At 42.0% G+C, this 27028-nt stretch overlaps 1 protein-coding gene across 6 annotated transcripts in view; it reads right to left on the bottom strand.

Moving 5' to 3' along the window:
• Window positions 1-27028, bottom strand: part of TRIO (trio Rho guanine nucleotide exchange factor) — a 374102-nt gene that overhangs the window by 215612 nt on the left and 131462 nt on the right. For 5 of the 6 annotated variants that reach the window (XM_029218706.1, XM_029218711.1, XM_029218708.1 and 2 more), the window contains exons 3-5: window positions 10806-10920; window positions 3110-3302; window positions 335-847 (exon numbers count right to left, since the gene is read on the bottom strand). In XM_029218706.1, coding sequence (XP_029074539.1) covers window positions 335-847; window positions 3110-3302; window positions 10806-10920 — 821 coding nt within the window. Of the gene's footprint in view, window positions 1-334; window positions 848-3109; window positions 3303-10805; window positions 10921-20583; window positions 20677-27028 lie in introns of those variants that run through there. The other variant, XM_029218710.1, reaches the window with a different exon arrangement.

Raw genomic sequence — 27028 nt, 5'->3', positions numbered from 1 at the left:
CTTTCAGTAATATATCCTACAAAGTTTTCACTTTTAATTGAAAATATTCTCGTCTATCTTACAGGCATTCTAAACCAAACTATTAGTAATTAGCAACTCTAAGTTTCTAGAAGAGCTCTGCGTTGCACAGGGAGTAGCAGTGGAAAGCAGACTGAGGGGAGATCTCTGAACCGACACTGCTGGTCTCCCACCGATGCCGTGCGAGTAGCTTACCCTTCCCCAGCCCTTTCATTCTGCCCTTTCTCCTGACCAAACCAGCCTCGGCTGCTGAGACCCAAGGATCCAGGAAGCCTCCCTCCGTGGCGCATTTTAGCGTCCCTCCCCCGTCTTTTACCTTCTCAGCATCCTGTTCAAACAGCCTCAGCTGAAAGCACTGGTCCAGCTTTAGCTTCCTCACGTGCCACATCTGATGCAGGTGCTGCCGCGTGGAGTGCAGCCTGTCCAGCATGGCGGACACCTTGGGTAAGAGGCTCTGCAGGTCCGCGTTGCCTGACCCCGAGTTCTTTTTGGGAAAGCTGTCACTGCTCTGAATCCTCTGCAGCAGCTTCTGTCCCTCCAAATCCAAGTCCTCTATGGGGGCCTTAGTCACCTTCTTCTTCAGCTGGGAATGCTCCTCGATCATATTCCGAGCCCCCTCCAAATCCTGAGGCAACTCCTTCTTAGCTAGGATGTCCTGAAGCTCCTCCAGCCGAGACAGCATGTGGGTGGCATTGCTAATGTAGTCTTCAAAAGCAACTCGGATTTCAATCCATTCTTCATGGTTGTATTCCAGGCAGCCGTCAAATTCGGGCGTTAGCTGAGAAGGGTCAACTACTTTGGTAAGGCCTTCTAAAGAGACCATATTTGTCTTAAGGGGAAAAAAAATCATGTATGAGAAGATGAACCAATCTTATACGGTCTTATCATAATGCAGTTTGCAACGCTTAATCACAGATTTTCAAACTTAAAGCAAGCAATCCATTTATAGAAAACGTAACATACCTTGCTCTGGCCCCATAAAAACAAATGTAAATGAAAGAGGCATTAGTACAGTGAACGACAAATCCATTAGAGCAACACATATATGTTAGTTGCAATACCCCAAACTATAGAATCGTATGAATTTCAGGACAGCTAAAGATATTAGATTTCTTTCCAAGAATGCGGAAATTAACCCACTATCTTAGGCACATTAGAATATGAATGGCTTTTTTTAAATGTAGAAAATACACAAGGGTTATTAGCAAGAAAGCTGGCAGAAGCTCTTCTCACAAAGTTGGAGAGAGAGGGAATGCTTCATTCACTGCAATAACCGGCAGCGATTCTGAGCAGTACAAGTGTTGTATTCAATACATCATCGACTACATTCCAATCTAACGAAGTTTTGGTCAATTACAACCTGAGCAAGAAATCTTCATCTCATCCTATCAGAAGATGACGCAGAGTTAATATTAGTATTATGCCTCAAGGAAAACATAACTGGGGGTGAGGTGGGGTAAATATGAAGACAAAGGGAAAGGGAAAAGATGTGTGGCCTAGAACCAAAAGATAAAACAGAGAAAGGCTCGTTTAGCCCCCACCTCTGTCACCTCCAGCCTTAGAGAAACCTAGAACTGTATCTCTGTGCTGTTTGACATAAGGAATGGCAAAAGGCAGCAGAGCGAGAAAGAGGGGCGGCTCCTCGGCCAGCACTTTTGCCTGAAGCGTGACTGTCGGTTCATCCCTGTCTCGTCTGCCCAGACTTTAATAATGTCCATGGAGACAATCACTTCACAGACAGAAGCTCGTGATAATGTACAGACAAGTTCAATAGAAAAGCCAGTGCAGGAAACTTTTAAAGGCCCAGAGGGAAAGATCACAATTAGACAAGCAAAAACCTGCATACATTATACCACCACATCGTTATTTCTGCTTAAAACGTGTATCATTAAATACAACACACTTTACATACTGCGTCAAGAGAATAACTAATATAATATCCAACCAACTGTCCTCCAAAATCACTTCTTCTTGTGTGTGAAGATAAAGGCTTACTGGTTTCACCTAAACCTCTTGGGTGCAGTTTCAAATTCAAATTAAAACTAAATTCCGATTTCAGGTTGAAAATCAATACCATGGACTGAGAAATTTTAAAATGCAAGTAATGTGCCCATGAAAAGACATTGAAAAGTGTGTGTAACATGTAACATAAAGCTTAAGAATTAATATTGTGTGGTATGTTTAACACTATTATTGTTGTTAACCTTGAAATACGTGAATACATTCACTGAAACCTAATGTTTGGGCAAAGTGGCTAGAGGAAGCGATCTATTCGACTAACAATTATTATAATGTATTGTTAGAAAACACTTAAATTTTATTACAGAATGCGGCATGAATCAGTTTCCAGCTGGCCCGAATACGTTCCCCCATAATCATCTGATGAAACCAGCTGCATCAAAGCCTTGTCAGAACCCTGGTAGCTTACGTAAGGAGAGCAGTTTCCAGGGGAAAGGAGAGTAAGCCAGCGGGTTGAGGTCTGTTTTACACACTACCTGAAAGACAACGACCTTGTGCGCTAACTGAATCCAGAGCCCCACATAGGTTTTCAAGGAACCTCTCCCTTTTCATAAATGAGAGACCTGACGTGTGAAATACACGGCACACCGTCCTCTCCAGGACACGATGAAAAGTCAGTCTCTCCCACACATTTTCCTCAGGAAATGTGAAGTTGGGCATTTCTCCCTAACATTCCCTATTTCCAAGGCTGAGGTAACGATGATGACTCTGAAGCCACCTAAAGCCACTTGCACTGAACAGTAAAGCTATTTCATCCTGTGTAGTAAAAGGAAACAGGCTTCTCTTTCTAAGACACACGCCTTACACCCCAGTAGCCCCATTACCCAGAAACAAGAGGCCTGGAACCTAAACCCTCCATGGGCAAAACACCCACTGGGATAAGGCGAGAAACAAGCCTAATTGTGTTATTTTACACAATAACTAATTTTGCATGTCATATGTACGTCAGATATGCAGTTCTTGTTGAATACATGGTTTTTAAAAATCTATAACCAGCCTAAAATGATGACGGAAAAGCTTTTAATAAACCACACCTACTGGTTTAGTTGGTCTGGCTACACAGGGAAGTTACCTCAAATTCAAATTTAGAACTGCCAAAATTAGTCCTCTGTTTCTGCCAAAAGTTGTCTGGCTTGATTATCAGTGCAACGTGAATGCAGCAGGGGAAGGACTCTTGTAATATCTTGAGCAGAGGCTTGATGGAGTCCCACTTGGACCCACGCATGTCCACGATCACCGTGAATCCTCGCTTGCAGACTTCTTCACTACAGAGAAAGAAAAGACAGATTGAAACCATGCAATTCCCACCACTTTCTCTGGTCAGAGTCCTGCTGGGCAAGGCCGATTCTGCTTCCGTCATCCTGCTGCCTGTGGGGCACCTCCCTCCACCCACCACCTGGCTGGCCAGCACTTGTACCCAGGAAGCTGGCAGACGGGAGATCATTACAGAAAGAGCTTAGGTCTCACCCGTGGTCCTCACCCTCCCTGGTACCTTAACAGAGTAGACTGACTATTCACGCACAGGGTTCAACCTCAAAAACCTTCAAACTTTTTCTTTTGTGTCCACGGTTTTGCATCTTGCCTTCTCTTTAGGAGAAGAGCAATGACCGTCCTGCCCATCTCTCTGGTCTTTTGTGCGTTAACTGATCACACATGCTGTCTAGTAACTGTTAGGGCCACTAAACAGCAGGGACAGAACCCCAGCAGCACACGCAGAGCAGTGAACAGCAGTCACGCGGGACTCCGGGGTCACAGGAGCTGAAACCACCTGCACTGGCGTGCTGGTGATAGCAGGAGCTTTTGAATGTCCCAATTTATTCCCTTTAACTTGTCCCAGGCCCCTGAGCTACCTCAGAAGTTCTCAGGTGTGGTCCACCCGCCCCTTGGGATCCTTGGCACCCTTCTGGAGGGGTCTGTGGGGTAAAATCTAGTAATACTGAGACTTGTCTATCTTTTACAGCTGGTTGCGCCAATGGCACACAGGCCACGGTGGACACCGCTGGCTCTGAGCACAAGTCAAGATAGTGCTAGAAGTCACGTATTCTTCCTCTCCACGTTCTAGCTGTTAAAACAAAAGAGCCAGTTTCTCTTAAGAATGTCCTTGATGAAGAAATAAAAATTATTAGCTTTATTAAATCTCAGCCTCTGAGTACACGGGAAATATACAGAAAGCACATCTGCAGTAAAGAAAAAAACAAAAGTCAGAGTGTTCATAAACTTGGGTTAAAAATCCATAGTCTCCCTTCACACTACATACAAAAATAAACTCAAAATGGTTTAAAGACTTAAATGTAAAACATGACACCATAAAACTCCTAGAAGAGAACATAGGCAAAATATTTTCTGACATAAATTGTAGCAATATTTTCTTAGATCAATCTCCCAAGGCAAAAGAAACAAAAGCAAAACAGTGGTGGGATGAACTGGGAGATTGGGATTGACATATATACACTACTATGTATAAAACAGATAACTACTGAGGATCTACTGTATAGCACAGGGAACTCAGTGCTCTGTGGTGACCTAAATGGGAAGGAAATCTGGGAGGGAGGAGATGTATGTATATTATACATATGGCTGATTCACTTTGCTGTACAGCAGAAACTAACACAACATTGTAAAGTAACTATACTCCAATAAAAAAAATTTTTAAAAACCCTAAACAAATGGGACATAATCCAACTTAAAAGCTTTTGCACAGCAAAAAAAAACCATCAAGCAACCGAAAAGACAACCTACAGAATGGGAGAAAATATTTGCAAATGATGTGACTGACAGGGGTTAATATCCGAAATATACAAACAGCTCATACCACTCAATATCAAAAAAACAACAACTGAATCAAAAAAAAAAAAAAGGACAGAAGACCTAAATAGACATCTCTCCAAAGAAGACATACAGCTGGCAACAGGCAGATGAAAAGACGCTCAACATCCCTAATCATTAGAGAAATGCAAATCAAAACTACATTGAGGTATCACCTCACGCCGGTCAGAATGGCCATCATCAAAAAGTCTACAAATAATAAATGCCTGAGAGGGTGTGGAGAAAAGGGAACCCTCCTGCACTGTTGGTGGGAATGTAAACTGGTGCAGCCTCTATGGAGAACAGTATGGAGGTTCCTCTAAAAACTAAAAGTAGAACTACCATACGACCCAGCAATCCCACTCCTGGGCATATATCCAGTGAAAAATGAAAACTTTAATTAAAAAATATACATCTCCCCCAATGTTCGTAACAGCACGATTAACGATAGCCAAGACACGGAAACGACCTGAGTGACCATCAACAGACAAACTGGGTTAAGAAGATGTGGTACATATACACATCTGGAACATGATGGAATATTACTCAGCCATAAAAATGAAGGAATATTGCCATTTGCAGCAACAATGACAGACCTAGAGATCATTCTACTAAGTAAGTCAGATAAAGACAAACATTATATGATATCACTTCTATGTGGAATCTAAAAATAATACAAATGAATCTATATACCAAACAGAAACAGACTCACAAACACAGAAAACAAATTTATGGTTACCAAAGGGAAGGGGGTTGGGGGGAGGGATAAATTAGGAGTTTGGGATTAGCAGATACAAACTACTATACATAAAACAGATCAGCAACAAAGATTTACTAGCACAAGGAACTACATTCAATATCTTGTAATAATCAACAACGGAAAGTAATCTGAAAAAACTACACGTAACTGAATAATTCTGCTGTACACCTGAAACTAACACAATACGGTAAAGCGACTGACTACACTTCAAAAGTTTTTTAATAAAAAATTTCTAAAAATAGGGCTTCCCTGGTGGCGCAGTGGTTGAGAGTCCGCCTGCCGATGCAGCGGACGCAGGTTCGTGACCCAGTCCGGGAAGATCCCACATGCCGTGGAGCAGCTAAGACCGTGAGCCATGGCCGCTGAGCCTGTGCGTCCGGAGCCTGTGCTCCGCAACGGGAGAGGCCACAACAGTGAGAGGCCCGCATACCGCAAAAAAAAAAAAAAAAAAAATTCTAAAAGTAAAGTGAGACCATTATAGACAGGAAAAAAAAATCCATAGTCTCACCTAAATTTAAGTCGAAATTAAAACCAATTTCACACTCTCTCACATGAGCTTACTCCCCTACCTTCTCCCGTCCCCCGCCTCCATGCCCTCCCCACTCCCTCACACGCCATTCTTTTCCTTATCTTTTGATTCATACCAGTAGAGTAACAGACACTCCAAGTTCCTATGACAACTTCATCAGTATAAGAGGCATACTCCCAAAAACATTCCAAAAAAGTCCGTGGGGACAGAACCTGAGTTGATGGCGGCCCGCAGTCCTAGGAGCACAGTCCTGAAAGCCCTAAGGAGAAAACAGACTGATCCAACACACCGGCTTATCACTCCAGTGTGGAAAGCTGCAGGAGTGATTGGATTAACTCCTGTATGAATATGAACTGAAAAACAGTTAACAGGGCTCAACACTCCTCATGCTATCACTCCTCCTGTCTCAAGTAGGTCCTGGGCCACGATCCTGGGAGCGTCTCGGGTCACCTTCACAAATCCTTAGAGGTAGCTAGGCACTCCCAGAAATGCTTCCTAAAATCCCCCAAGTCACTGAAATTAAGCATTCTGAACTTCCTGGGGTTCTAAAGGAGCTTGCCATCCTGCAAGAAGTTCTGGGCTCCACAGCGCCTTGGGGCTAGACCTGCCTGAGCAGGACGTCAGATGTCTGCTGCCCAGCTGGGACCTTCTGCTCCAGACTCTCATGTTCTGCTGCCGTTCACCAAAGACAGGAGGCTGTCGGGCAACAGGTTCTGCTGCTGTACGAGCTGCTGTCTGGTCCTGCGGTTTAAGCATCCGTCGTCCCCTATCGAGGTAAATTCTCTGGCAGCCTTTCTCCTCACATGGCTCTACACAGTGTGTACGTAAAACTACAAGGCCCCTCCACTTGACGGGGCTTAGAAGGAATCCTGAATAACTCCAGGCTTAACAAGAGGAACAAGCTGGAGAGAGACACAAGCAAAAGGTGCCCTGAGCTTACACCGCTTACAGAAGGATTAACCAGCCACCTGCCTCCGCCATCCAACTGTTCCCACCGGTGACTTCCAAGTAAAGCAAGCAGCACTCCAACTGGGCTGGGAGTGCGCATCCTTCGCACCCATCTGTCTTTATCGAGTTAAAAGCCACGCGTTATTAAGAAAGCGGCGACTTGCAAACATGACCAAAGCCACAGCTCTATTTCTGAGCGTCTAATGAACAAGCACAGCTGCTGCTGAAGGGCTCCGTGCCATGCTCTTCCTTCAAGGCACTGCTCACTGCAAAGTGTGACTTGTTAACCAGGTGTTTCAGCAGTTTTACCTAAGAGCCTCATTTTAGCTGTGAGATTTTTAAAAATGTAGATGAAACTAAGGTCCTTTTTCAATTCAGGTCTCTAAAAAAGAGAAACTCTCCTTTCTTCAGTTCCTAGATGAAGAAGGTACCTTTTTATATGAATGTTCATGAATGAATCAACTCAAAAGTTTCACATGATTTCATTGGTGACAAAAGAGAGTCAGAGTGCTTTATCCATTTAGTTGCTATAAATCATTCCAAAGAAGCCAAAACGTTCTAGAACATAATGAGTATAATTCAAAAGAGCAATAAACACCTAGAGATGCACCAAGACTAACGTGATTATCATTTCTGTGCAGGAGTCCCCATCACAGCACGAAGAAGTTCTGCTGTGACTTTTCTCCTACACATTTAAGGAAAAGTTCCCTTGCAAATTAATCATATGAAAACCAATCTATTATTCTAATTGTTTGTTTGTTTTTTAAGGAAGGGAGAGGGGAGGGAAGGTGGCCCAAACAACAGTACTCAAAACTAGTCACCACTCTCAGATCACATTATGTTTCAAATCTGGGGGCCACATTTTAAGAGGCAAAGACAGGAGGCCACGCAGAAAAGAAACAGACAAGATGATCTGGTTCTAGAACACATGGCAAAAAGAAAATCAACTGAAGGGAAGTCAAAGAGCAAATACGAAAGATGGACATTACTGTACCACTTCTGAGACAGCTACCATGAGTCAGACACTGTGCTGGGCATGTACATAAATAATCTTACTTAATACAGTGATCCCAGAAGTACAGATTACTATCACATCTCGTAGATCAGAAACCCCATAAAATTAAGTAAACCAGGTCAGTCCGTCTGACTCTGACCCCCAAGCTTTCCCGGATGGCACACTTCTCCAAATCCGGGAATGTGTAGCCCTGTAACTGTCTGGCTGAGGGGCAGCCAGAGGCTACCATCATGTCACAGAAAACATTGACAGTGGTGGACAGAGAAAGGAGTCCCACAGGACATCCACCCCCTGCCCCTCCCACTGCCCAGGACTGTGTATTTCACGCTGAAACTGTAACAACAAATTATAGACTCAAATAAAGAACAAGCCAACCCACAAGTCCCCCAAAATTCACACACCATTAATCTCCTGACATGATCAGTGATCCCACTGTCTGGCTAACACCAGAGCTCTCCCACCTCTGCAGGCTCCCTGAAGGCGGCACTAAGGTTCTCTGTCAGTCGCTGTAGGACCTGCGGTGGACCTGGAGAGGACTCTTTTTGTGGCCACTTACTTCTATTTGGACCACTGGGAAACCTTCCTCCACTGTGATTTGGCAAACGCATCATTTACATACAAATTAATCCCATCTCTCTCATTTGCTCATTAACCAAGAACAAGAAACTGGCATTGCCTGTCACTTGAAATTGTAAATACAAAAGCAAAGCCAGGCAATGAAACGAACTGACTGTGCTCGGTGCTTGGAGGGTCACTCTACTCACCGAGGAACTTATGAGAGAAATGAGAGAATATCTGGGATTTGCTATGTTTTCTTGGGGAACTAGACAAGATTGGCAGAATCCAATAATCGTTGGAGCTGGATGATGGGCCCATGGGTGTTCGCTTCTCTCTAGTTTTGTTTACACTCACGATTCCCAGGACAAAGTTTTGTGTTGTTTTTTTTTTAAAGTGGGTCATCCAGCTGATTCAAAATATACTTGAATCGATTTCTTTATGATATCAATGAAAGGAAAAGTAATTTTTTTACATTTATAATCAATATGGATTTCAAAACCAGAAAGCAAGTTGCCAAAGTTATATACAGAATTCCAACGGTGTAAATGTTTTCTAAAAGATCACCTGGGTGAAATTCAACTTGTGTTTCACTGAACTATACACCAAGCATCATTTTGGATGGCAGGGATCTGCTTTTTCACATCATCGTCTGTATCTGTTTCTTTTTCATCATTAGCACAGCACATGGCACATAGTAAGAGTTCAGTAAGTAGTGGCTGTAAACTGTGTTGTTATTTATAAGTGACAGTGAGTAGTAAAATAACTTCTAAAACTCTTTCCAACTCTGTGATTTCAACAGTTCAACAGTCCAAGAAAATATCAGAGTAAGAGGAAAGGGAAAACTTTTCCACATATTTAAGCAGGGGCCCATTAATATGTTGCTGATGATTTGATGTAATAGCTTTCCCACAAAGGATACCCTACAGAAAAACCCAAGAACCCCCTCTGAAGCTCAGACCATCGACACCAAAGCTGACCTTCCTCAGCCACCGTGAGGATGGGTTGCCAGAGGACAGTGCTGTTTCCCTGGCTGGTGTCAACCCAAAGAGGTCGCGGGAGAGTCACAAGCCCTGCTCCGTGGGCGATCTGTTACACTCACCTCAAACTTTAGAATCCACTACGCTGCTGTTGACCATCTTTTATGCTTTCCTGGCGTTAGCATGTTCCTTACGGCCACTCGTTAGTCTATATTATGACCGAGTGTCCTTTTTCAGGCGCTCGTTTAGTCTCCTAGGAAATCCCTCTTCACTGGCGCACATCAGCCATGCCCTGCTTTAGCACACCCGCTTCTGGGGTGAGAGTACCTCTTCCTCACAGGGGGTCCTGCTCCGACCCCCGGCACACAGCCACCTCTTATGCCAGGCCTGGCTGTATGCTTGGATCATATCAGAGCAGTACTTTGTTTTCCAAAAATTAATCTTAACCATTAAATGGAGATGTTAATGTGGGAGGCGGGGGAGGGTTTCTTCTGCCAGCTGTCAGCTCGCTCTGTAGGTAAAACCTCAGTAATATGTTTCTAGAGCAGAAGCAAAGATGCTAGACTCCGCAGGTATACACACTGGCCCACTGCTGTTAACCGCTCCTCACATCAGGGCTCTCCAGAAAATAAAGCCTTGCCTATTCCTCGTGTTCTTTGGCATCTACGCCGAAAATCCCCCTGGCTGTCACTAGCGGGTCGCAGATTGAATGAGAGCTCCCAAACTCCATGTCCCGGGACATTAGCTGGTAGGGATTCTGAATGCCCTGCAAAGTTCACGCTACAAATCAACCGAATACTTCCCAGGAACTGAAGCGCAGCACAGAGCCACAAAGTTCCTCTCGGAAACCACACTCCACTGGTGAGCCTCCGGCCCGCCGGGTCTCCGTTATCAGGATCATCTCTGCTTTACCTCCACCTTGGGCACCACAACCTAAGGTCCCCGCCCGGTGGCCAAGCCACCCCCATCGCCACCACACAAGCCTGCTCACTCAGAACACTGCCCTTCTCAGCCCCGCACCGAGGAGGGTCACAAAAGGAAAATAAGGAGAAAGACCATGATTTTCACTTGACAGCACTTTGATCAGAATCCAGGCTCCTGTGGGCTGTTTTCTGGGGAGTGTGTGCAGCGCTGCACCTCTGGGACAGGGACCAGCCACGACCACGCGGGACTCACCTGGGGATACAGGCCAGGTAGGAAATGAGCCTCCGGAGGTCCTCCTGTCGTATCCTGTCATGATTGCTGCGGGCCGGGAAGGTTAGGATGGGACCCCCGCGCTTATCTCTGCCACCTGGAAACAAACATGTGGAAGAGGCTCAGACAGAAACAAGAGGAAACAGGACTCTATGGGCCACTGGGCGCCCAGCATCACAGCCTGCCCACCCACTCTCGCGAAGCTGTGTCCCCAGCCCTCCTGGCCCGGCAGGACCCCATGAAAGGCCGGCATCCCTGGCTCCCCTGAGACAGGTGGCAATGCCATCCCTCCCAGGACGCCGGCGATGAAGTCTGAGTTTTGCACACCACATGGAAGGTATCACAGAAGGCCCTGGCTCTTTCTTCCAGCGTTTGTTCCCTCCTTTATTCAGTTTCATGTTTGGAGAGAAAAAAAGGTTTCATGTATACGTGCTTCCATCACCTTAAACTCCCACCTCCGGGGACTTCCCTGGTGGCACAGTGGATAAGACTCTGCGCTCCCAATGCAAGGGGCCCAGGTTCGATCCCTGGTCAGGGAACTAAATCCCACATTCATGCCACAAGCAAGGAGCTTGCCGGCCACAACTAAGGAGCCCGCCGGCCACAACTAAGGAGCCCAAGTGCTGCAACTATGACCCGGTGCAACCAAATAAATAAATAAATATTAAAAAAAAAAACCCCACCTCCTCACGCCCTCTCTCTCTCCCTTTCTCTGTCTCCCTCTCTCTCTCTCTCCTCCACACTGTCCCCTCTCCTTCCCTCCCCGTCACTCTCAGCTCTGTCTCTTTGCTACCAACCAAATTGGGCTTTAACTCATGAAAGGGAAAAGACAGAAATGTTCTTCAAACTCTGCACTGACGGCTACTTTATATAATCTGGGATCCAGGGCACCTTACCCTCTCAAGGGCAGTACCTGACCCCTGTGGTCAAGCTTCCCCACTCTCTCACACAAAGCCACACACACACAAAAGCAAAAAAGAGAGAGAGAGGGAGAGATTGGCACACAAGAATTTTCAAATAGAACTAAATTAGCTTAAGAACTTTAGAAATATTACATTACACACTAAGCACAAATCCACGTGACTGGCCTTTGACAGGAAGGCAGAAACGCTTCTCATGAACATGTATACAATCCTAAGGAAGTCTGCTGGGGATCACTGAACATTTCTGGTGAAACTACTCTATTTATTTTATTACTTCTATTAGGGTTTTCAGAAAAGAACACAGAGAAAGAAAATTTTGTTTTCCCAAGTGTATGCTTCATTTAGTTTTACAGCTCTGGTCATCTCTTTCTAGAAGTACAGCAATAAGATCTCAAAATTCAAGCCACAACATGAAACAATTATTTTCTCATCTTAATTATTTACCTTGTCAGCAGACGTAACTGAAAAGGCAAGCAAAAAGCAAGCAAGCAAGAGAAAACCAAATTCTTTACTTTTAGAATGCCAAAAACATACTCAGCAGAAGATACTGGCATTTTAAAAACACATTTTTACCAACATGGGTCTTTACCATGTCCTAGAATGATTAACAATTCCTCTCAACAGTAATGAAACTAAGTGCTGATTCTGAACACTTAAACTGACCCACATGTACTGTTAAGTTACGAAGCCCAGGAAGATGTTAAATTATTTATAAATCCAATAACCCAGGTATTAAATAGGAACAACACCACATCACAGCTGACACACGCTAGGTATGGCATCAAGTGCTTGACACCCGCGTTCTGATCTGATCATCACAACGATCCTGTTAGGAGATTTCCTCACGCCGGCTTTATCGTGAAAGATACTGAGGCTCAAAGAGCTTATATAAAGACAAAGGGACCATGCCAGCATGTCACAACTGGGCCCTTTGCCCTGATAAGAACTTGCATAATTTTTCAAACTAGTGGCTTTACTTCTTTCTAAATAATAAAAATATCAGAAGGAATGAAAGGTACTATTAAAAGTGAGAAGCAGTAAATTTTTTTTAATTTAGATTTCAAACAGTAATAGATTTGCCATTTTAAAATACATCATTGGAGATCTACTTATTTGTAAACAGCCTATTACTCATTTGGAAAAATAAACCAGTGGACAATATTTTTCTATTGTACTTTTCAGAACCATTTTGTCTCATTACTCCTGTTTTAGCTGAAGAATTGTATTACGTGTGGAGAGTAAAAAACTTAAACACTGAAAAAACAAAAAAGTGAGAAGCAGTATTGTTGTAAATGCTGGAATGACATTATGAAGTAATCTTCTAAAATACCAGACAGTAATTTTAGGGAAAAATCATTGGCTCTAGTTTTTTTGGAATACCTCTTGTCCCCGAGATAAGACCAGTAACAACTGCAGTATTTTTTATTTCCCAACATCTTTCATTCCTTTCAAAACAGAATCAATCTCCTTGATCAAAAATATAAGAGAGACCTTCAGGATGGTGGAGGAGTAAGACACGGAGATCACCATCCTCCCCACAAATACATCAGAAATACATCTACATGTGGAACAGCTCCTACGGAACACCTACTGAGTGCTGGCAGAAGACCTCAGACTTCCCAAAAGATACATAATTTCTTTTCCTTTTTCTCTTTTCGTGAGTGTGTATGTGTACGCTTCTTGGTGTGATTCTGACTGCATAGCTTTGCTTTTACCATTTGTCGAGGGTTCTGCCTGTCCGCTTTTTTCTTTTTACTTTTTTATTTTTAATAATTTTTAAAATTTTTATCTTAAAACCTTTATTCTATTTTATTTTAGTTTTTTCTTTCTTTCTTTCTTTCCTTCTTTCTTTCTTTCTTTCTTTCTCCCTTTTCTTCTGAGCCCTGTGGCTGACAGGGTCTTGGTGCTCCAGCCGGGTGTCAAGACTGAGTCTCTGAGGTGGGAGAGCTGAGTTCAGGACATTGGTGCACCAGAGACCTCCCGGCTCCACATAATATCAAATGGCAAAAGCTCTCCCACAGATCTCCATCTCAATGCCAAGACCCAGCTCCACTCAACAACCAGCAAGCTCCAGTGTTGGACACCCTATGCCAAACAAATAGCAAGGCAGGAAAACAAACCCACCCATTAGCAGAGAGGCTGCCTAAAATCATAATAAGGTCACAGAAACCCCAAAACACACCAACGGACATGGTCCTGCTCACCAGAAAGACAAGATCTAGCCTCATCCACCAGAACACAGGCACTAGTCCCCTCCACTAGGAAGCCTACACAGCCCACTGAACCAACCTCAGCCACTGCGGGCAGACACCAAAAACAACGGGAACTACGAACCTGCAGCCTGAGAAAACCAGACCCCAAACACAGTAAGTTAAGCAACATGAGAAGACAGAGAAATACACAGCAGATGAAGCAGCAAGGTAAAAACCCAACAGACCAAATGAATGAAGAGGAAATAGGCAGTCTACCTGAAAAAGAATCCAGAGTAATGATAGTAAAGATGATCCAAATCTTGGAAACAGAATGGAGAAAATACAAGAAACGTTTAACAAGGACCTAGAAGAACTAAAGAGCAAACAAACAATGATGAACTACACAATACATGAAATTTAAAATTCTCTAGAAGGAATCAATAGCAGAAAAACTGAGGCAGAATAACAGATAAGTGACCTGGAAGATAAAATAGTGGAAATAACTCCCACAGAGCAGAATGTAGGAAAAAAAAAATGAGAAGAATTGAAGACAGTCTCAGAGACCTATGCGACAACACTAAACGCACCAACATTCGAATTATAGGGGTACCAGAAGAAGAGAAAAAGAAAGGGTCTGAGAAAGTATTTGAAGAGATTATAGTTGAAAACTTCCCTAACATGGGAAAGGAAATAGTCACCCAAGTCCAAGAAGCACAGAGAATCCCAAACAGGATAAACTCTAGGAAAAACACACTAAGACACATATTAATCAGACTAACAAAAATTAAATACAAAGACAAATTATTAAAAGCAGCAAGGGAAAAACGAAAAATAACATACAAAGGAATCCCCATAAGGTTATCAGCTGATTTATCAGCAGAAACTGAGCAGGCCAGAAGCGAGTGGCAGGAAAATGTGCTGAAAGAGAAAAAGCTACAACCAAGATTACTCTACCCAGCAAGGATCTCATTCAGATTTGATGGAGAAATCAAAAGCTTTTCAGACAAGCAAAAGCTAAGAGAATTCAGCACCACCAAACCAGCTTTACAACAAATGCTAAAGAAACTTCTCTAGGCGGGAAACACAAGAGAAGGAAAAGACCTACAATAACAAACCCAAAACAATTAAGAAAATGGTCATAGGAACATACATATTGATAACTACCTTAAATGTAAATGGATTAAATGCTCCAACCAAAAGACACAGACTGGCTGAATGGATACAAAAACAAGGCATGTATATATGCTGTCTACAAGTGAGGCAATTCAGACCTAGGGACACATACAGACTGAAAGTAAGGGGATGGGAAAAGATATTCCAGCAAATGGAAATCAAAAGAAAGCTGGAGTGGCAATTCTCATATCAGAAAAAACAGATTTTAAAATAAGGACTATTAGAAGAGACAAAGAAGGACACTACATAATGATCAAGGGATCACTCCAAGAAGAAGATATAGTTGTAAATATTTATGCACCAAACATAGGAGCACCTCAATACTAAGGCAAATGCTAACAGCCATAAAAGGGGATATCGACAGGAACACAATCATAGTACGGGACTTTAACACCCACTTTCACCAATGGACAGATCATCCAAAATGAAAATAGATAAGGAAACACAAGCTTTAAATGATACATTAAACATGATAGACTTAATTTGTATTTATAGGACATTCCATCCGAAAACAACAGAATACACTTTCTTCTCAAGTGCTCATGGAACATTCTCCAGGATAGATCATATCCTGGGTCACAAATCAAGCCTTGGTAAATTTAAGAAAACTGAAATCGTATCAAGTATCTTTTCCAACCACAACGCTATGAGACTAGATATCAATTACAGGGGAAAAATCTGTAAAAAATACAAACACATGGAGGCTAAACAATACACTACTAAATAACCAAAAGATCACTGAAGAAATCAACGAGGAAATCAAAAAATACCTAGGAACAAATGACAATGAAAACACGATGACCCAAAACCTATGGGATGCAGCAAAAGCAGTTCTAAGAGGAAAGTTTATAGCAATACAATCCTACCTCAAGAAACAAGAAAAATCTCAAATAAACAACCTACGCTTACACCCAAAGCAATTAGAGAAAGAAGAAAAAACAAAACCCAAAGTTACCAGAAGGGAAGAAATCATAAAGATGAGATCAGAAATAAATGAAAAAGAAATGAAGGAAACAATAGCAAAGATCAATAAATCTAAAAGCTGGTTCTTTGAGAAGATACACAAAATTGATAAACCACTAACCAGACTCATGAAGAAAAAAAGGGAGGAGACTCACATCAACAGGCGTAGAAATGAAAAAGGGGAAGTAACAACTGACACTGCAGAAATACAAAGGATCAGGAGAGATTACTTCAAGCAACTATATGCCAATAAAATGAACAACCTGGAAGAAATGGACAAATCCTAAGAAAAGCACAACCTTCAGAGACTGAACCAGGAAGAAAATAGAAAATAAAAACAGACCAACCACAGGCACTGAAATTGAGACTGTGATTAAAAATCTTCCAACAAACAAAAGCCCAAGACCAGATGGATTCACAGGCGAATTCTATCAAACATTTAGAGAAGCGCTAACACCTATCCTTCTCAAACTCTTCCAAAATATAGCAGAGGAAGAAACACTCCCAAACTCATTCTATGAGGCCACCATCACCCTGATACCAAAACCAGACAAAGATATCACAAAGAAAGAAAACTACAGGCCAATATCACTGATGAACACAGATGCAAAAATTCTCAACAAAATACTAGCAAACAGAATTCAACAGCACATCAAAAGGATCATACACCATGATCAAGTGGGTTTTATCCCAGGAATGCAAGGATTCTTCAATATACGCAAATCAATGTGATAAACCATAATAACAAACTGAAGGAGAAACACCATATGATCATCTCAATAGATGCAGAAAAAGCTTTCGACAAAATTCAACACCCTTTTATGATAAAAACCCTCCAGAAAGTAGGCATAGAGGGAACTTACCTCAACATACTAAAGGCCATATATGACAAACCCACAGCCAACACTGTTCTCAATGGTGAAAAACTGAAACCATTTCCTCTGAGATCAAGAACAAGGCAAGGTTGTTCACTCTCACCACTATTATTCAACACAGTTTTGGAAGTCTTAGCCACAGCAATCAGAGAAGTAAAAGAAATAACAGGAATCCAAATTGCCAAATAAGAAGTAAAACTGTCACTGTTTGCAGATGACATGATACTATACATAGAGAATCCTAAAGATGCTACCAGAAAACTACTAGAGCTAATCAAAGAATCTGGTAAAGTAGCAGGATACAAAATTAATGCACAGCAATCTCTTGCATTCCTATACACTAATGATGAAAAGTCAGAAAGAGAAATTAAGGAAATATTCCCATTTACCATTGCAACAAAAAGAAAAAAATACACAGGAATAAACCTACCTAAGGAGACAAAAGACCTATATTCAGAAAACTATAAGACACTGATGAAAGAAATTAAAGTGGATACCACCAGATGGAGAGATATACCACGTTCTTGGATTGGAAGAAACAACATTGTGAAAATGACTATACTACGCAAAGCAATCTACAGATTCAGTGCAATCCCTATCAAACTACCAATGGCATTTTTCACAGAACGAGAACAAAAAATTTCACAATTTGTATGGAAACACAAAAGACCCCGAATAGCCAAATCAATCTTGAGAAAGAAAAACGGACCTGGAGGAATCAGGCTCCCGGGCTTCGGACTATACTACACAGCTACAGTAATCAAGACAGTATGGTACTGGCACAAAAAAAGAAATATCGATCAATGGAACAGGATAGAAAGCCCAGAGATAAACCCACGCACATATGGCCAGCTTATCTTTGATAAAGGAGGCAAGAATATACAGTGGAGAAAAGACAGCCTCTTCAATAAGTGGTGCTGGGAAAACTGGACAGCTACATGTAAAAAAATGAAATTAGAACATTCCCTAACACCATACGCAAAAGTAAACTCAAACTGGATTAAAGACCTAAATGTAAGGCCAGACACTATCAAACACTTAGAGGAAAACATAGGCAGAACACTCTATGACATAAATCACAGCAAGATCCTTTTTGACCCACCTCCTAGAGAAATGCAAATAAAAACAAAAATAAACAAATGGGACCTAATGAAACTTCAAAGCTTTTGCACAGCAAAGGAAACCATAAACAAGACGAAAAGACAACCCTCAGAATGGGAGAAAATATTTGCAAATGAAGCAACTGACAAAGGATTAATCTCCAAAATTTACAAGCAGCTCATGCAGCTCAATATCAAAAAAACAAACAACTCAATCCAAAAATGGGCAGAAGACCTAAATAGACATTTCTCCAAAGAAGGTATACAGATTGCCATGTAAGGATGCTCAAAATCACTAATTAGAGAAATGCAAATCAAAACTACAATGAGGTATCACCTCACACCAGTCAGAATGGCCATCATCAAAAATCTACAAACAATAAATGCTGGAGGGGGTGTGAACAAAAGGGAACCCTCCTGCACTGTTGGTGGGAATGTAAATTGATACAGCCACTATGGAGAACAGTATGGAGATTCCTTAAAAAACTAAAAATAGAACTACCATATGACCCAGCAATCCCACTACTGGGCATATACCCTGAGAAAACCATAATTCAAAAAGAGTCATTTACCACAATGTTCACTGCAGCTCTATTTACAGTAGCCAGGAGATGGAAGCAACCTAAGTGTCCATCGACAGATGAATGGATAAAGAAGATGTGGCACATATATACAATGCAACATTACTCAGCCATAAAAAGAAACGAAATTGAGTTACTTGTAGTGAGGTGGATGGACCTAGAGTCTGTCATACAGAGTGAAGTAAGTCAGAAAGAGAAAAATAAATACTGTATGCTAACACATATATATGAAATCTAAAAAAAAAAAAAAAAAATATATATATATATGGATCTGAGGAACCCAGGGGCAGAACAGGAATAAAGACGCACATGTAGAGAATGGACTTGAGGACACGGGGAGGGGGAAGGGTAATCTGGGACGAAGTGAGAGAGTGGCATGGACATATATACACTACCAAATGTAAAACAGATAGCTAGTGGGAAGCAGCCGCATAGCACAGGGAGATCAGCTCAGTGCTTTGTGACCACCTAGAGGGGTGGGATAGGGAGGGTGGGAGGGAGATCCAAGACGGAGGAGATATGGGGATATATGCATATGTATAGCTGATTCACTCTGTTATAAAGCAGAAACTAACACACCATTGTAAAGCAAGTATACCCAAAGATTAAAAAAATATATTATACATCGACATATTACAGAAATGTGAGTTTTAAAAAATATAGTATGATATTTGTATTAAAACATTCACCTCACTTTTGGTAAAAAGAACAGCATCTCACATTTTTCTGGACCACCATTCTTAATATTTTAAATGCAACATAATGTGTGGCTCATTAGGGAGACTAAATGCCCATGACCCCTGCTCGACTGTCCTCCGTCTGGGGTCATCATATCTCACAACGCGACCAAGGTGGGCTCCAGCGTGGCTTTGAAAAGTAGAATCAAAATCCGCCCACCTAAGACAGTCGTGGGGGAGTCAACAGGTGTGCACGCCGTCATTCTGTTCACTCCATGAGTGACGACAGGCTGCAGGTGTGTGCCGAAGTGCTGGCTGCCTCTGTGACTGCTCCACTGTCAATGAGAGATGCCCCCGAGCTGGTGGTGCTGGTGAGGAGCCCCCAGGGAACTGCCGGCAAGCTCGTCCACCAAACAGACTCTCATTCATGTCCTAATAAAAGCTTACCTAAACCTGAACTTGAATTTTAAGACAGAGGGGCGAAGAGTCATTTTGTCTTTTGCCGGTTCCCAGAAGTTTCAGAAAACTCACCACAATAAGTTTAGAACTTCATCAAAAATTACTTATGAGGGACTTCCCTGGTGGCACAGTGGTTAAGAATAGTCTGCCAATGCAGGGGACACGGGTTCGACCCCTGGTCCGGGAAGATCCCACATGCCGTGGAGCAACTAAGCCCGTGCGCCACAACTACTGACCCTGCGCTCTAGAGCCCACGAGACACAACTACTGAAGCCTGCAAGCCACAACTACTGAAGCTCGCGTGCCTAGAGCCCACGTTCCGCAACAAGTCACCGCAATGAGGAGCCCGCGCACCACAACGAAGAGTAGCCCCCGCTCGCCACAACTAGAGAAAGCCCGTGAGCAGCAACGAAGACCCAAAGCAACCAAATAAATAAATAAAATCATTTTAAGAAAAAATCACTTGTGAAGTAAAGATGGACTATTCTCCATTAAATAATTTAATAATTTCTTTTCACTTGCAAACCTCCCTGCATGGGGGTGCATCTTCCAATCTGTGGTGTGTCACAGTCAGTGACAGGCAGGTGCCAATCATCCATATGAGGACCCCTCCCAGTGAGGTTTAAAAAAAAATCTTAGAACCATTAGTATTAGTTCAGAAGAATACAGTCTCTGACCCTTAAGGAGCTTAAAAATCAACTCCACAGATGTTTGTTTATATTATATTCCCCAAGATTTAACTTGGTTGCCAATGTCACAGAAGGTACACAAATGAAAACACTGACCCAGTTATGAAGCAGAAAAGCCACAAACTCACAGTTTCGGTTCCTGAAGTAATAAAAACAATGATGCTGCAGTTCATAAAAGCTTCATCTACTAGACACTCCTATGTGTCTGGTGTCAACCCCCAGCTTCACAGTGAGGCGGGAGGGACAGATGTCAGTACCACTTTATAGACGGGAAACTCAGCGCCTCAGTTCCTATGATGAAAAGAAAAGGGCAGGAAGTCCATTTCCTGCACCTACCAACGTCACAGGATATCTGCGTATGAGAGCTTCACAGCTTCTGGACCTCTGCGTGTCTGGAACCAAAAACCAACAGCCCATTCAGGATTATCTGCCCATCCAAATGCTGGGTTAGCCGAAAAACAAGGCAAAAAACGTGAAGTTTCTGTTCATGATGACACTATTCTCAATTCTTATAAAAACGGCATCCTCTCTGCCATTCCTCCCCACCCCACTACATTTTACTTCCGTGAGGCACCTATCACCTTCTAGTAAACGATACACGTCACACATTCTTTCTGTTTGTCTGTCTCCCCACTAGAACGGAAGCCCCCAGAGGCAGGCATCTCTGTTCACTCACTGACATCTTATACCCTCTCAGGCTGGCACACAGGAGGTATTCAGTAAATAGTCACTGAATGAACGGATTCTTCTTTTATACTCCAAACAAAGTTAATTCAAAATACCTACTATCAGGTATCAGGAAGTTAAAAATGGAAATGCCTGATGAACACTCCTATAGAAACGCAGATGCTAAACGAACTGAGGTTTATTTTAATATCAGAAGGAGGCTGGAAAAGGTCTACGTAATAGCTATATATGTCTGTGTGACGCTTCTTTTCCTAATAAACCTAGCGATACTCATTTCCCTCTTATGAGAGGTAACTTCAGGGCACTTGGTCTCTTGAGCAGTGTGGCCCAGAATGACCACAGAAGCAGCCAGTTTCAGAGTTACCCCTTTTTCTTTAAATGAATTGATAAAAACTCACCTCTTACCCAAGTAGAAGAAACTTCTTTCTTTCTTTTTTTTAATTGAAGTATAGTGACTTACAATATTGAGAATAAACTTCTTTTGTAAGAAAGGCATTCTCACTTTGCAAAGTATAATGTAAATTTCAATGGACCAACAGTACTGCTCTCTGCATGGTCCCCATCTGAATTTCCGGTTTCGAATACCAGTGCAAATGGTTCTTCACTCCCCCTGAGGAACAGCAACTCACTAACCATGAAAAGCAAACTTTTCCAAAGCAAAGCTCTGAGAAAGTGCAGTCTGTGAAAGAGAAATTATGGCTACTATCTATTAAGTCTGCTACGGACCAACAAAACTCTGGTAAGAGGGTGCCCACTGGGCCCCTGCTCGAGGCCAACAGAAGGCCAGCCCTGACCGTCACACGCTCACCGCCCGTACCTTGTCGCTGCCTAATCCTGGGCATCAGAAACTCGCTTACACACCATCTCGAATGAAGACTCTAAGGGGACTCTGTACTCTGTGTGGAAGGAAGGTCTCTAGAGGCACCCGGCCCTCCTCCAGTCAGTCACTACAGCCTCGGACTGTGCTAGATGCTAACTAGAATACACAAAATGAATGGGAGGTCCCCCTTCCCTTCTCAAGAAACGTGGAATTTTCTGCAAAACTGAAACAAGAACTAGAGTCAGTGGTCTCAACACTAACAGCAAACCTCTGGGCAATAAGATCCTATATTCCTGTCAATTCCCCCATTTACAAAGGTCAGGGTTCACCTTGCCCACAAAAAGCTATTCTCAAAGAGTTACCCAAATGCTCGTCAACAGACAGCTGACTGAATGAGCTATGGTGCATACGCAGCACAGTCATGTACAACTGTGAAAGGGATGGCGAATCTCCATTTGTCCTGCTATACACTGCTCTCTCTACAATACTGTTTAAGGGGAAAGCAGAAAGGCAGAGAAAATGGTGCAAAGTACATCACTGTCTGGTCTGGGGGCGGCGGCGGGGAGGTGAGAATAGGTGGACGGACAGAGACAGAGACTGCTTGTGTTTTAAAGGTATAAGAAATAAACCAACACTGAGGAAAACGAAAGCAGAAAAGTTTACCTACTGGGGAGGGAAGGTACAGGGTGGATGAGGCAAGGAGAGAAACTAGATTTCTTTGAGTACACCTTATCTTTTAACTTTTTTTTAGTTTTTAAACCTCAAATGATGTACACATTTTACTTAATATTGAAGCAAGATTAAGTGGTTGTTTTTTTAAGCCTTAAAAATGTAAAGTAAAATAAGACAAATGATCCTGAGTTTCAGGTTGGGAAGAACTTGATCTACGTGGAGAGGAACTATTTTTTGTGACTTTAAAACACAGTAATAGGGCTGTACATTCTTAGTGGTACGTACCCTTAGGACAACAAAACAACAGAGGTGTTAAGTTACATTTGGTAGTCATACTGTGGTGATAACATCAGTATTACAATGTAAATAAGTAATTAGGTTGATGAGGGTAGGCACTAAGATTTTTAGCAAAAGGAAAAGAAAAGGAGATGCAGATATAAAATCAAAGAAAAATAAAATATCTGTAATTCTGTATTTGAATTGGAAACTTTAGTATGAAGCCATGATATCTTTTCTCACTTAGAAAACATATATATACAGATTTCCTAAATGTGTCCACTGAAGAGGCTCAGAAACAGTGACCCACCCAGAACAGCAAGCTTCCCCAGCACCCTGCACCATTCCCCATGCAAAAGAACCAGGGCGCTTTAGAGAAGTGGCTGATTGCAGACATGGAGCAGGAAACAGGCCTGAAATATCCTGTAATATCAGCAGAGAGAGAAGCTGTAATACTGTGGTACTTGGGTTCAGGAGCCCATCTGAAGAGGCTCTCACTGGCCAAAGGATGGGAACATTTTAACTTCGCAAGAGGAAAAGAAATGTACAGTGGGGGAATTCCCTGGCGGTCCAGTGGTCAGGACTCAGCACTTTCACTGCCTGGGTTCAATCCCTGGTCGGGGAACTAAGAACCCACAAGCCGAGCCGTGTGGCTGAAAAAAAAAAAAAAAAAAAAAAAAAATGTACAATTGAAACACGTCAAATATATTTAAAATCATGAGCTCAAAATGTCACTTAAAAAAAAACTCAATGGTTTTTTTATTAGTCTGAAATGACTAATGATGTGTCTGAAAACTAATAAAGGACAAGCATCAATCGTTTTTCCTCCTTTCCTGTATGAACTGTGTTCTCAGGGAAACCAAGAAGCTGATTGGGACGTTTCTCTTTATGGAATACCCAAGTTGACAAATGAAGAAAAAAGGATATAATTAGATTATCACTATTTTGTAACCCTAAAAAAATATCACATCGAAGCAATAATTATCATAACGTCATAAAAGAGAGACAACCAAGACTCTCCCAATAAAACTCGCAGTAGAACCACCCAACACTACCCATTAAAATTTTCTGCCTATTTCCCTGCAAAACCAAGTGTCAAGATCCAGCTCCTAGCTCACAGGAAACACGGGGCAAGGGGAACATGTGACATGACCCCCCAGGGACGCAACCAGCAAAATGTAGGGAAATCTACAGGAAAACACTGTTTCCTCATTTAATAAACATACAGGAGTGACACAAAAAGAATGAGGAGGAGGAAGCTGAAGATTAAAAGATACATCAGACACATCAACCAACTGCAGTATACATCCTGTAAAAACAAATTACAAGACAAACGGAAATATGAATACTGATTAGCGTTTTATGTATCAGAGTTATTATTCATTTTTATGTCTATTAATGGTATATTGAGGTTTTTTTAAAGCCTTTCAAGGAATACAGATGAAACAAGATGATTGAGGTGACCCATGGATTCACGGCAGTTTTCTATACTATTCTCTCTCCTTTTGGACGTTGAAATGTTCCATGATAAAAAGTTAAGGGAAAAAAGGTGTTCTTAATTCTGGTGGCTGCCTGTGAGTTCTTTCACGGCCCAGACCAAACCCTAGTGGCACAGGAACCACATGAAGTGGTTGACATTATATACACACACGTACATATATATATATAACGTACACACACGCACAACATTAAATATGTAATACACTGAATATGTATACCATAAATATACCTACTTTTATAGATATAACATTAAACATAAACTACAGGACACTTCTTTTACTGCCCCTCCTCTGACGTCATGCATGAAGTTAGACACGTCACTCACCTCATTCAAAAGGACTACTTTTTAGGGGACCCGGAGATGAGACAGGATCAGAAATACTGAAGCTCAAGGAGTCCACACTGGTTTCTTAGAGATCTTAAGCTAACAGGCAACTCACAGAATCGCCGATCCTCTGGCCTGCTTTTTCAAAGCCCTGGCTATTCCACTTAGACTTAATTTACTAAAAGCCACTCACATGGAGAGCTTTTACAAAGTTACCATAATAAATACCCCTGATACGTATTAAAATGGGGTCAGGGCAAAAAAGTAGATTGGCACTTGCCAGAGCTGAGGGGTGGAGGAATCAGGGGCTGGGAATGGGGCTCTTTGGGGGCTGATCAAAGTGATGCTTCCACAACCTTGCGAATACACTAAAATCTACTAGGCTGTACACTTTTAAAAGGTGGATTTCAAAAATAAATAAATTTTAAAAATAAATAAAAAACAAAAGGTGGATTTATGGTATGTGAATTTTATCTCAAGAAAAAAGAAAAAACAGGATCAGAGGTAAAAATGTTTCAGAAGTTTACTCCTTCATTGAAATAAAGAAAAAATTTTACTACATAAGTAATCAATTTGTTTTTAATTTAATGATTTTTTTTTTCCTTTTCCCTTCCTAAACAAGATAACAGCAAACCTAAGGGAATCAGCAAGGACCTCATGCTACTTTAACTGGCCAATTCTGGCCACAGATTAGGAAATACTATGAAACTGTGGTGGCCCCTACTAACTGCATTTTGCTAACCCAGCTGGTAGAAGTCCTACCATCTCTAAGAATGGTTCTGGACTGATCTGTTGCAATGCATAACTTCCCTCCCCACTAAAGACATCCAACTTTAATTAACCCTGCAGAGTTTAAGGTTTTAGCAAAAATTCATGATAAACTCTGAAAGATTGATTTTACTGGATTAGTTGCAAGAGAAATAGTTTAGTTTTGACAGTAACTTAGATAGAAACACCATCTATTAATATATTCTGTATTAAATGCTTAAAAACAGTGAATATGTACATGTACACACTGCTATATTTAAAATAAATAACCAACAAGGACCTACTATATAGCACAGGGAATGCTCCTCAATATTCTGTAATAACCTAAATGGGAAAATAATTTGAAAAAGAATAGATACATGTATATGTATAACTGAATGACTCTGCTGTACGCCTGAAACCAACTCAACATTGTTAATCAACTATGCTCCACTATTTTTTTTTTAAAAAGAGTGCATATAACAATCATCACTCCATCTTCTACTGTTCTTCACCTACCCGCCACCACAAGCATAATAAGAGAAGAAAGCGCAGCGACGAGGTTTAGGAACAAAAGAAGGGACCGAAGGAGCAGGTGCCCTCATCACAGAGCCAAACTTTAAAACAAAGCACTGATGAACGTGCGAGATCAGCTTTCTTTCAGCCTTTCTTACGAAAGAAAGCCTGTAATGTTTTAGAGTCTTTAGCTTCAAAATCCACCTGTGAACTAGTCAGGAGGTTCATGAAACTGGCATGAGTCCATATTTTGCAGTTTGTCAGTAAATGATTAGAAAGGAGCAAATGCTAATTTGAAAACAGTGTATTAGAAGCCAGGAGGGCCTTTTTCCCCCTTTCATTTCTTTACCATGTTTTTGCAACAATCTAAAGCACCTTCTCCTTTTCATGAACTTAGTCTTCTATTAACCTCTCAAAGTCACCTTGAATTAGATTTACTTCAGCAAAGTCATCAAACAGTTGTCAACAGGAGGCAAGAAACACCACTGGACACAAAGCGAGACGAGACTAGCGAAAAAGCCACAGGAAGCTGCATCCTAAATATACAGCCGTCCCACACGCTTAAAGGACACACAGAACACATAAAAGCAGCTAACAGTGTCACAAATTTAAAATAAAACGGGTTCAAGAGGAGACATGAGATCAGCATAGCATGCCTGTTTGTGAAAGATAAAAATTTATCAAGGGAAACACCTCCAGGAAGACTGTCTAAAAGCACGTGACAGTCTACAGATTTACTTCCTGCTATAACACAGCAGAAAACTCCTGCAAACCTTTGTTCTGTAACAAGTGAACTGGGCTAAAATGGTATGATACCCAATGGCTGTTCTGTTCATGTAGGAAGGAACCCCCGAGGAGACGGCCAGAAAAGCCCCCAAGCTGACCCTCTGTGTGCAGAGGAGAGGGCAGGTGAGTGCCCCAGAGCCTGGGAGACCGGTCCAGTCTGTCCCCACGCTGCAGAAGGGCCAGGAGTTAAGTGGAGGACCGGCTGGCAGAGACGACCAGGGCTTTCCAGGTCCATGACATGGGT

Source organism: Monodon monoceros, unplaced genomic scaffold (assembly GCF_005190385.1).
Source record: "Monodon monoceros isolate NGI ecotype Baffin Bay Population unplaced genomic scaffold, NGI_Narwhal_1 Super_Scaffold_12, whole genome shotgun sequence".
NCBI lineage: Eukaryota > Metazoa > Chordata > Mammalia > Artiodactyla > Monodontidae > Monodon > Monodon monoceros.
Note: the sequence above shows the minus strand (reverse complement) of the source record. Positions and strands in the feature narration are given on the sequence as shown.